General features: G+C 42.7%; 1 protein-coding gene across 7 annotated transcripts in view; it reads right to left on the bottom strand.

The window, feature by feature from the left end:
- ANKRD42 (ankyrin repeat domain 42) overlaps positions 1 to 12198 on the bottom strand; it is a 21408-nt gene extending 9210 nt beyond the window's left edge. For 2 of the 7 annotated variants that reach the window (XM_042024049.1, XM_042024050.1), the window contains exons 1-11: positions 12063 to 12198; positions 11480 to 11588; positions 10527 to 10680; positions 9963 to 10126; positions 8316 to 8423; positions 7888 to 8007; positions 6735 to 6870; positions 3291 to 3491; positions 2834 to 2959; positions 1046 to 1151; positions 267 to 442 (exon numbers count right to left, since the gene is read on the bottom strand). In XM_042024049.1, the coding sequence (XP_041879983.1) occupies positions 267 to 442; positions 1046 to 1151; positions 2834 to 2959; positions 3291 to 3491; positions 6735 to 6870; positions 7888 to 8007; positions 8316 to 8423; positions 9963 to 10126; positions 10527 to 10545 (1156 nt within the window). In that variant the 5' untranslated portion in view covers positions 10546 to 10680; positions 11480 to 11588; positions 12063 to 12198. Of the gene's footprint in view, positions 1 to 266; positions 443 to 1028; positions 1152 to 2833; positions 2960 to 3290; positions 3492 to 6734; positions 6871 to 7887; positions 8008 to 8315; positions 8424 to 9962; positions 10127 to 10526; positions 10681 to 11479; positions 11967 to 12062 lie in introns of those variants that run through there. The other 5 variants (XM_042024055.1, XM_042024053.1, XM_042024054.1 and 2 more) reach the window with 5 other exon arrangements.

Genomic DNA, 12198 nt, shown 5'->3' with positions numbered 1-12198 from the left:
CAGCAAGCAGATCAAAAACAAATAGCAATCCAACACTGTTGCACCAACATGGATTAAAACAGTGTAACAACTACGATCTGATTGCCCTCTGCTTGCTTTCTGATTTTCCACTATTTGTTTCAATGCTCAGTATTACAGATATCCCATCAAATATCTCATCTTACAACAAAAAGATCAGAGCAGTTGGCAGGAATTGTCCTAGTTAGGACGATAATGCCTTGATACCAACTTTTTCAAACAAGGAATGATGGAAATACAGTGCTTACTGCGTGCATTCCTTTTCTCTGCTTTATCCAGGATTAAATCTTCTTTGCTATCTGTACTCCCTTCCACACCGTGTGTTTCAAAAAACTTTATGTTGTTTGCATCAAGTTCTTCATCACTAGAGTTACCGTCTCCAGTTCTTGGTGTCAAAAGTTCCACAGCTGCCAAATGGCCAAATCTGCACAGAGAACAGTTAAAATCTGGAAAAACATGTGTGGTAGAAACTCTCTGGAACTGTCTATGTTCCCATTTATCAGAGGAGTTTTGGGACTAAAGGAAGCACTGGTACACACACTACAACTATCTATCTACTTTTTGTAGTATACTTATGGCATGAGCTCTGCCTCGATGGAACCTTATGGCAATGGCTCCTGCATCAGAGGCATCTTTTTCCTTCGTAGGATTTCTTACTTGAATCTCACCAGAATCTGCATTATTTTTGTTAATGCAAAAATCAGCTGGCTTCTGCTACTTCTCATTTACTTTGTACAGCGAACTGTGAGCATACTGGCTCACAACTGTCCTTTTGCAAATGAGCTAGTTTTCCTCTTTTGTGTCTGACCTCACTAAAAAGAAAATTAAATTAAGTGGAAATTAAAACATTTTATAGCTACAATATTATAGCTACAATACAGCCTTGCTTATCACTCAGAGCTGAATTCATGGGCCTGATCTGTTCTTTCTTCATCACTGAAAATCAGGATTAAGTCCAACACGCTGACAGGATATTGATATACAAGTAATAAGTAAAGTGTCAGAGCTACCGGATATGTACTGCTACCTCTTGGCTACATCCTTTGGAGTCTCTCCAGCATCATTTGTAATGTCACAGCCAGCTCCCATTTCAACCAACCACTGTAAGCAATGGATATGCCCCTGTTCAGCAGCTAAGGGAAGGAAGGTGCACACAAGTCAGTTATATACAACTGAAGTGTTTCAAACCTAAAATGTCCTCCTCTTGCCATTATTTGACATGCAAAGATTGGGCTCACTAAGACGCCACAAGGGAAATACTATTTCAAGAGAAGCCTGTGCATCAAGATGCTCACATCACTTGGCTACACAGAGTTTTGAGGAAGAGCATGCAGTGTGGTTTGGTGGCTCTTTCTAGTTTTAGAAACGTACTGGCACCTCTTCCTGGACATGAGTTAAACTAAACTTGCCCAGTCTCATGTACAAAACACAAGACACACAAGTAACTGCTGCCCTAGTAAGAAAGGCCTGTATGTCACAGTTTGGCAGCAATGTGCTGTCACCTCTCCCTGGCTTTGGGCTCCCAGGGGACAGACACAGATGCTTGTCCCAGTCTGTGGTGTGTGCTGCTGTCTCAGAAGGGAAAAGCAGGGCTTTGTGCTGGAGCTAAATGTACAGCATTTCTTGGGGCAGACACTCGAGGCAGCACCCTAACACAACCCTACTCATGTGATCTGGCATGGCCACTGCTCCCACCACGTGGTGCCAGGAACAATGTCTCACTTATGGAAGATGGTATTTGGCAAGTCTAGATGACACTGTACACTGATTTTCTCAAGGAAGAATAAGTCCATTTCTTGACAGCACTCCCTTTTAGAGTGTTGTATAACAAATTTGTTATATTTGTTTTCCTACTGAGATAAGGAAATGAAATTACAACATCAGCATGTAAACACTGGGGATGAAACACTGTAGGTCAGCATCATTCCAAGAAAAGAAAGTGGGATTTTAAAATCACTATGTATCAGTTATTTTAATGAGAACTTTAATTATGTTTTTAAAAATTCTACCACATATCTAGTCAAAAACAAATGTAGGAAATGTGTTAAAAGCATATTACAAAAATGCTTCCCTCTTTCTTTCCTCTTCTGCTTCTTATTTCAGACAATACTGTGAAACCCCCAAACACAAAAGGACCATTTCTTCTGTAATGCAAGCGGTCCACTACATGTCAGAGTGTCAGCCAGAAGTTTACCTTTCTTCACAGCATCCTACCAAATGATTTTGTTGTGGTTTTTACAACATATCTCCACAGTACTGATGTGTTCAGTAAAGAAAGGCCCAGGCCACAATACAGATCATTCTTACACCTAGCCAGCCAAATGTTTCTAAAAGCCACATCTTGCCTAATAAAAAACAAAACCCCAAAACTATTTAGTTACATTAAATTAAGTGACAATTAAAACCTTTTATAGCTACAATAAAGCTCTGGTTATCACTCCAAGCTGGAATTCATGTGCTTGATCTGTTCTTTCTCCATCACTGAAAATCAGGATTAATTCCAACAAAGCTGACATGATATTGATACACAAATAGTAAGTAAATACATGTCAGAGCTACTTAGTTTTCAGTTTAGATGCTGATTTCTCTTTATTGTAAGCTCTTTTTTCTTGACTTGAGCTTGGTTATATTGTTTTTAAAGTGACCCACGAACACATACATTACAAAATATGCGGTTTGGGGTTGCCTTGCCAAGCCCTCAAGAAATGAGATGCTGCTTTTCATGAAGTTTATATGATAAGCAGCCACTTGAAAAACAAAGTAAATAAACCAGCAACAAACAGTAACAGCTGAAACACAGATCATATTGACCAACCTTTGTGCAGGAGAGTGGATCCCTTATCATCCCGCTCGTTAATATTGATTACTCCACTTCTCACTAGTCTTCTAAGCACTAACAAGTCTCCTTTGAAAGCAGCACCATGAGCTGGGAAAGCTAAAACTGAAAATGAAATGCACATGTTTCCAAGCAGATGCCAGTAATTCTACTGAGTGTGCTGGTATTTGTATCTCATGGCTCGCCTCTCTCATAGCAACTTATGTATGAGCACTTCAGAGGTAGCAAGGATAATGCACCTTAATCAGCTAAAATGCAGCTGTGTAACCAGCAGTGCTCACCACACACTTGACTAAACATGTCTTGGTTATGGCTACAGGCATCTCATGCAGTTAAGACATTAATTTCACAAACCCGAAATAACAAGTACACCTTTGTGTACTTCTACAGAATTATACATAATGCCTTTTTTAACTGTATCTTGACCCATACTCACCTTCCTGTGTCTCTGGATGCTCTCCCTCTTTTTCCACAGCATCAATATATTGCAGAATATTATCTTTGTAGAACCGTTCAGCCAAGTCCCTTGGAGTCTCTCCATGGTCATTCCTGGCTTTCAGTGTGTGCGTAACACCGGCCGTTTTCCCGACCAAGAACTTAAAGCAATGCAAGTGTCCTTCCACTGCTGCCAGATGTGCTACAGCACAAGGTGAAACAAAGGGTGTTAGATCAGAACCCTGCCACCCACTGGGAGAGCAATGCTCTCACCACTGCTTAGAGCTGGCTCATCTACCACCATGTGAGCCATCCAACACTGCACATGGGGAACAGCGGCCTCAGCTGAACTGGGGATATTCAGCTCCCACCCAGGACAGAGTTCAGCTCTGGGCAAAGGAGGTAAAGCTACCAGGGATAGGATCTGCAAAGGTGATTGCCTGGCAGAGCTGACTGCAGGAGACAATCCAGACTCCCAACAGAGCACTGAGCCCTAGCTCGGAGCGTGCACTGCTGGGGTCTCACCTCCCCCAGGAACACGGATCTCTGCCTTCAGCAGCTGCCTGACCCTGCTGTCCCAGGGATACTCCTTATAGGGGGACAGCAAGCAGTGTCCTTGATCAGGAGCTAAGGCCATTTCTGCTTTAGGCTCTACTGTGCCACCACAAACAAGTTGTGTCACACCCTCAGTTACCCCACCTATAAAATGAGGACAGTGATAGGCACTTTACTGGAAAAACTATCTGAAGGTACATTCCTCACCTGACCTTTAGGCTATGCAGAGGTTTACTTATTTAATACTACTACAGTGCTGGGCCTATAACAAAGTAAGAGGTACTAAACACGTGCTGATTGGTCTGACATGAGTAATATCCTCTAATCCCATTAATGAGAAGAACTTGCCAAATAAACACTTATTATGTGCTATCGCTCCATGAAAATGCTCTGTAACAGCTGGCTGATGTTCTAGAGGCAAAAGGATTAGCTTGTCTCCAGGTAAGAACCTCACTATCTTCATAATCAACAAACAATGTACCCAGGACCCAAAAAACCCATCTCACTCCATTTTTGGCACATACAAGTTCTCTATAGCAAACCAAACCATCCATAGCCTTCCAGAGCATAATTGCTCTAAAAGGTTATGGATACTGGTTTTACAGCAAGAAGTCAACACCTCAGTAGAGATGACTGCTCAAAATCTGAGCTCCACTGAAATAAGGGCAGTTTTTCCCATTATCTGAATGTTAGTCAGTGAGGTAGTTACTCAGGGAGAAGGGGAAAGAAGGGTACCATGCTAAAGGTAAGTCAGCTAGTGAAACACTGACTCAACCCTTATGAATCCATTTTCAGATACCTAAAATCTTCAGGAGAAAACTTCATCCAAAGGGGATGCAACTATTTTATCAGTCTGGCCTGTGCAGAAAGCAATCAGAAAAGCTCCACATTTTGTCCAAAGACAGCAAAGGAAAATAAAGAGTTGTGCTCTGTTCAAATCTTTTAGCAGTTTCAGTGGGATGCTGTGGAAGACACATAAAGGAGCTTTTCGTAGGTGGCTTTTAACCTGTGTGTGTCTCCATAGCCAGGGCCCAACATGTAACTGTGCCATGCCATCCCTTGGGCACACTGGGCACCTGCAGATGGGACTAAAGTCAGAGGGTACTGTGATGTTAACACAGTAACATCAAAATATGCAGCTGAGTGCCAAGAACTGAAAAACCCTGTCTCAAGCATCATAAATAGGGGGTGGGTAGTTGGTGCTGGTATCCCAACTTCTCTGTGTTTCATCTTGTCTTTTATAAAATCAGACTAACAATATTCACTCTTCTCAAAGCCACAAGTCAAAAAATTGTTTCTGTGAAAAATATTTATAATAGGTTTGACTGGTGAGGAATAAAAGAAGCATGGATGTGGTCGAAAAATGAATACAGAGAGAAAGCAAATTGAAACGTTCACTTAATAAGCACAGCCAGCCCATTCTGTACATTGAATGAGCCACAACATTTTTTTCTTCCAAAATACTAGCATGCAAATTACCAAAGGTAGTTTGACCCTTTACTGTAATACACATATGCAAAAGATGCAGCCAGTTTTTAAGTGCCTGGCACAGCAACCTCAAAAAATTTTTTCCAGTATTTTCTTAGGAAAAATTATAGCACTGTTCAGCTAATGTTGAAGCTGAAGTATGTAAAGATAATTTCAGTTCACTTCTGTTACACAAGCAGACAAGCTGGTTTGCACAGTACTTCTACTAATCTTTCTCTTTCCTTTGGAAGATAATATGATCAAATGAAACAGAACACAAAGGCTGGAAAATCAAGCTTCTGTAGATGTCAAAATACAACAAAACCAGTTTTCTACTAACCATTTTGTACACAGCATTTAAGTAGAACTGTGCTAGCATCTGCTTTCTCTCCACAGAAGTCTGTTATCAGGGAAGTGTTCCTAAATGCAAATAAAGCTGCCTTCCATGCTGCCCTCAGGGTGCCTAACATCATCCTTATTGCTAATGCACCTCCTGCTGGGATGCAGGAGCCTCACATCCTTTAACAAGACCCAGGTTTGCAAAACATTGCATAGCTATTCGTTTCCTAGGTAAGCAGTCCTTAATAGAGGGTAAAAGATTTCAAGAAGGGATTTTAAAAAGATAACTCTATACAAGTTATAGAGAAAAAAAATATGCTCTTTGGAACAAATAATGTGACAAACCATAAGAAGGCAAATGCTAAAAGGGAAAGGATGCAAGGAGAACCCACAACACAAACAACAGCACTGAGTTTACAGAGGATATTGGGCAGTGGCATGGTAGGGAGAGGGATGCTGGAGAAAATACGGAAAGCAAGGAACAATCACTACCAAATTTTTGTGCTAAAGTGAATACACTGATAATTATGAAAAGAGAACAGATTACAGGTAATCCAGAAAAAACAGTATTCCAGAAATCAAGATGAAGAAATCACAGGAAAATGAGAACAAGTGTTCTACAAAATCAGTTGAGAAACACTGGGATACAAAAACTTGCTTGCAACCACACCAGAACCTCATCACGCTGGCACCAATTCAGAAAGTAGCACATAGCAGCTGAAATTGCCTCCTGCTCCACCTACCCTTCTTCTGTGACCTCCACTGACACACAAGCTCCAACACACACACAGGAGATGCTGCTCACCTGCTCCCAGCCAGGCTCAGCCTGCTCCCCATCACAGCACTTGTGAGCTCTCATCCTTGCTAGCAGCAGCAGGAGGCAAGTGGGATAGTGTCACCAACAGAGCAACACTTTGGATTTTATAAATCCTCTCATCGTTAGAAAAATGGACAATCTATGTGGATCGCATGGAATCAAATAGCAAATGCTGCTGCTGTGCATTACTCATAATTTGCTCAATTATCACATTTCACAACAACTGTAAACCAAAGATTTAAAAATATATGATTTATCCTGATATACCTGGAAGGTTTCCATTGTTATCCACATCATCTACACATGCTCCCCATCGAACAAGAAGCTGCAAACACCCCAAGCGACCATGAAAAGCAGCATAATGAACAGGTTTCCAGTCATTCCTGTCTGAAACATTTACATCCTAAAATGAAAGCAGCAGGTTAATTCATTCACTTCTGAATCTTAGACACAAGACAAATTTTATATATGGGAATCAGCTGTTCATTGTGTTAAATTATTTAAATCAAACCAAATAACATTTTTCAAAGTTCATGCATTATATGCAGTTCTGGTTTCAAAACAGGTACTTTTCACAGGTTCTTGCTTTTACTTAATACACTTATAAAAGGTGCATTTTTAGACATGTTTTTATCATCATAATGACCTAGATTGGTCATTATTCCTTAAATATGCATCTGGGTTAATTTTTTTTTAAGTTTATATCTCCTTTACTATAGAAGATTTTTAGAACTGCAAAAATTACCACCACCCCAGTACCTGATGTTCATTTAATGACATCCTCAGTAGAAGGTGATTTATTCACATTATTGATTCTCTCTCTCTAGATTTTTCAGATAATTTCCCTAAAAGCATATTACAATCTAAAAAAAATTCAAATTTACCCAAGAAATAAATTCCCCCACAGTAATTAATCTGATGCCTTAGGTTTTAACTTTTGTATTTTTCAAATGCTGTACTGCTTGGTGTGTGACTCTGAAGTTTCTTGCAGCCTGTTAATTTCTGCTCTCTCATGCTAGGTAGACATAACAAAGCCTCTCTGGCCCTGCCTTCCAAGGACACCAAGGCTGTCCTAGCTCAAAAGTATAAACCAAAGAGCCTCTAAAGGGAGGGTAAGCTGTGGGGAAAACTGAAGCTTTAATTAGAGAATTAACCCTGTTATGCAAATGAACCAAACCTATAAAAGTGTGAAGAACTCATGACCTGTCATCCATCTTGGGGTCCATTTTGAGAATAGCTTCAGGCTCCCCAGGGGATACCTCTGAAGGCCTTTCAAATAAATACCTCTTTTAATCCTTACTCCTGCCTAGTCTGTTTCTAGGAGGCCTCTCAAGGCATCAAACCTACAGCCCTAAATCTCAGTTTACGCTAGGGAGAGTTTTGCTCGGGCCCAGCTGCCGGGCTCGGGCAGGGCTCTCACCGCGCCGGCGCGCAGCAGGGCCCGCAGGCTGTACGAGTGCCCGTGGGCTGCAGCCAGGTGCGAGGCCGTGCACCCGCGCTCGTCCTGAGCCGCTGCGTCCGCTCCGTTCAGTAACAAAGCCTGGAAGAAATGCAAAGCACAAGGTCATCTCACAAGCTGAGAAAGCAAACATTTCCTAGCAGGACGGTTTCTGATGACCAACAGGATAACTCCGGGCTGACCTCAAGGGCCTGGTATTGCACAAAATGGATCTGTTTGCACAGACAGTACAAATGAGTGCTCTGGTTTGAATATGACTGACTTAATTTGACATCTCAAGACATCAAGATGAGCTACTCATAGCTCCCTCAGCTGATCTTCATAACGAATTTGTCCACAATTAAGGTCTGCCCTACTAACCTTTGCTCAAGAGTGAGTATTTACAGTACCTGCATGCAGGCATCCTGCCCTCGGATGGCCGCCAGGTGAGCCGCTGTCCAGCCTCCGACTGTCACGCGTGTGGTGTCAGCCCCGTGCCAGAGCAACCAGTGAAGGCACTGCTCAACAAAACCAAAGTGCTTCTCATTTAACTGTTCGCATCGTGTGTCTGAGGCACATTTCAACTAGAATTTATCCCCCAAAGTTACATTTCAAAACAGCGCTGGAATACTTCCTTATGGAAATACGAGACCCTAGAGCATGCCTTAGACAGGTATTTGTACATTAGGAAGTTATGGGTAAGTTATACTTTCCAGGTTTCACCCAAGACTACAAAATGTGCAAATAACCTAATAATTCAGACCCTAGCATTGATGTTACAACATGACTTTTTCCATTTTACTTTTCCAGATTTAAAATGTAATCTGTGAGAGTATTCACATGGCATGAGGTAAAAACATTGGAAAAAACAATGCAAACATGCTCACATGAATTCCAGCTAAAATTACTGGCAGGAAAAATATAATGTACTAAATTTAAAGCCTCATTTAATTTATTAGGCTTCTTAGGTGTATGTAATCCCATCTCTCTTCTCATCCTTCCATGGCCTAGTTCTGTTTTATTCACCTATTTCCAGCACATATCATTGCTTGCAATGGAAAGCTTTATGGACTACCCAAAGACAGCTAGAGGAACAGTTAGAACTTCTTATTACGTATTATTATGATTTATTATCTTCTTTCAGGCCATCTTACAGCTCTGGTTCTTCCACTATTTCTACCAAGGAGCTTAGTGACAAAGAGATGACAGATAATTCATTAAAGTCTAACACACTGATTGCAAAGTAAGAGAGTCAAATGAAAAATGGCAGAACTTATAGAGGCAGAAAGGATGAGTAAGCAATCTGTTTTTGGGGCTAACATGATGATTAGCATTTTCTTGACAGTGTCTCTGCATTTCAGAAGCAGCACTGCTCTTAGCAATTCTTGAGTTTAGCACGACATTCACGTTTTTTCTTTTGGGATATGAATGGCCTCGCTGCTTCGAGGTTGGATTGCCATGAACAATGAACAAGGAGGCTGCAAGAAGAAGGTGAATGTTGTGCTGAATACAGCAGTTCAGTCCTTCTGAAAGTTCAAAACATTGATGCAAGCACCTGCTGATTTCTCTACAATTATTCAACCTTTTCATTTATTAAAATAAAATGTATTAGGACTACTTCTATGGCGAATGAGGCATGGGACATTGGTAAGCAGAACGAACATATTTTCATATCACCTGTTTCAGTCACCTTCAGAATATTTTACATATCCTATGGGATTTTCTAGGTGTCTCAAGAGAAAACACAATAGAGACAAAAGAAGATCATGAGTCTGAAAGGGAGGCCATAAGGTACATTTTGCTCAGAGTAAGAAAATCAATGATTTTGTAAAATATGGCAAAGTTCATTAGGTAAATTGCCTGGGGCTTCAGAGAGAAAAAATTAAAATCTAAAATCCTCTACTCCTGCTCTTGGTGAATGTATTTAATGAGAAAAACAGGCAGAGATTACTGATTCAGTCTGATCAAAACAATGTTGTGTTCAGCCTCTCACAAAGAAGGAAATATGGACTTACAAAAGCCCAGCTATGTACCTATACACTAAGGTAATGTCTTACCTCCAGACTTCCAGAGTGGGCAGCACACTGCAAGGGTGTGAACTGGTGGACTACATCCACCTCATTAATACTGGCTCCATGTTTTATCATAGATGCAAGCTGTTCTACGTCCCCAGCTTTCACTGCTTCATGCACACTAGTATAATTCTGCTTCTTCTTGACAACTAGTGAGGAGCAATAAAAGGGTGTTAGTCCATTGCTTAAATCAGCGACATTTAAGAGATAGAAAATGTGTGATGAATCAAAGAAATATCAGAGTTGACATTCGTGGCACAGAATCAAACTCTAAATGTAGAAGCAGTAGGTTAAAAGAAAAAAAAACCAAAAAAACTCTTCTATCACCAGACCATGGGATCAAATAACCTGCATCTTCCCTTCAGGCCTTCCCACTGATTACCTACATGACTGGAAACAATGAGAATTACATATCCAAACCCATTGCAACATCTCATTACCTTGATAAAACTTGTAAACAGAGACATGAGCTGTAAGTAGATCTAATGGCTGAGGGGGCTAACTTCAGATAGCCAAGCATGAAAGGAACCTAAACCAATTAGTACTCACCTTCTACAGTAGTCATCATTCTGGTACCAAGACACACTAACACTCTGATTACATTTCACACCGCTGAAAGTCCTGTAGAGTTGGGCTACTGTTTAGCTAGTCAAGAAAGCATAAAGCTGAAGGTCTCAAGGTATTAGTGCCTCAGCTCCTCGGCCTGTGGAGAAGAAATGGTAGTAAGTAGCAGTTAACACTGGGACACAGTTCGAGGTAAAAAAATACTGAGGTATATAAAAGAGATATTGTATGAACATGTTTGCGATACTTGTAAAAAAGCACTAGATATAATTAAAAACAGCCTCTGCATTTTACCAGTGCCTATTTTCATGTAATCCATAGTGTGATAGTAGAGCTCAGGCAGATTTAGGGTTGCCACAGAGAGGAGCAGCTGTCTCAGTCCTCCAGGCTGACAGTAACACACCCTGTGTGTGCTGTAACATGCCTGTACCTGTGTCTCGCCCCATCTCCACCTCCCCAGCTCGGCAGGCTGCATCACTGCCCTGCACAGAGCCTAGAAAACTGAAAAACCGGGAGTCCATCCTGCGAAACACTGTACAAACAAACAGCAGCGGCAAAGAAACACAGAATAATTCCGGGTGGAAGGCACCTCAAGAGGTTAAATTGTTCATTTTACGAACAATATTTCCAAAATATCTAAGTATGAGGTCTCAGTTTTTTTGGTTATTTTAAAGAACAGTTTCACCAGGACATAATTTTCCCCCAAGGAAGTAACTGCTCATTATAGCAAGTGAGGGTTACAGACTTCAGCCCAGTTACACAACATCACAGGCAGGCCTGGCTGATTACACTTCTTGGCAAAGTACAGTGTTTCGGTACAGCAAATTCAAGGTAACCCTTTCTGGTTGGTTGGTTGTTTTTTTAACCCAGAGGAAAAGCAAACAGCAAGGCCCACCAGCAGGAAGAATTTTGTCTCCCCTCTCCCTCCGGATACCTACTGCTGCACAGAGATGAATGCCAAGGGTGGGTGGCTGCATTGGCTTCTTGGCACAAGACAATGGCAGCAGCCTGGGACTGAAGCTCAGAAAAAAGCTGTTAACATCAATTCTGAAAAAAAATGCACTGATGTTCAAAGCGAAGGGCAGGCTCCATTAATTCTAGTGCAATTATTTTTACCAAAAACTGTTATCAAAGGGAAAGACACAATTTAGATGTTGCGATGTTCCCGTCACGCACAAGCCCAACCCCGCGCAGCTCGGCTTTGGCAGCAGCCCCAGGACCGCGGCAGCCGCCGGCCCGGCCCCGTCCATCCCAGCCCATCGCGCCCGGGGCGGAGGCGGAGCTGCCAGGCCCGGGGCAGGGGGAGGGCCGGCCAGCGCCAAACACCGCGTTTCCACGCGCGTCTGGCGGAGATGGAGCTTCCTCGGTGCTATGTGTGCATCCCGGCGGAGCGCCGTGCCACAGCCCCAGGGAACGCCCGGGGAGAGCCCGTCCCGCCCCGCGCCACGGGGCCGCCCCCCGCCCGCGGGGAGCGGTCGGGGCAGGGAGCAGGCGGAGGAGGGGCGGGCGGAGCAGTCTCACCGGCGGGAGCGGGGCACAGCCGCCCCTCGCAGCACAGGCGGCCGCTGTCGCCGCGAGCAGCTCCCTCCCGCTCCTGCTGCCCGCCCCGGCGTTGCCATGGGCCCCGGGCTCGCCCTTCCCGCGGGAGGAAAATGGC

The sequence above is a fragment of the Corvus kubaryi genome, unplaced genomic scaffold (assembly GCF_017639235.1).
Source record: "Corvus kubaryi isolate FWS band 111438036 unplaced genomic scaffold, C.kubaryi_AGA036_p1.0 37260, whole genome shotgun sequence".
Lineage (NCBI taxonomy): Eukaryota > Metazoa > Chordata > Aves > Passeriformes > Corvidae > Corvus > Corvus kubaryi.
The sequence above is the reverse complement of the archived record's forward strand: the minus strand, read 5'-3'. Positions and strand labels throughout refer to the sequence as shown.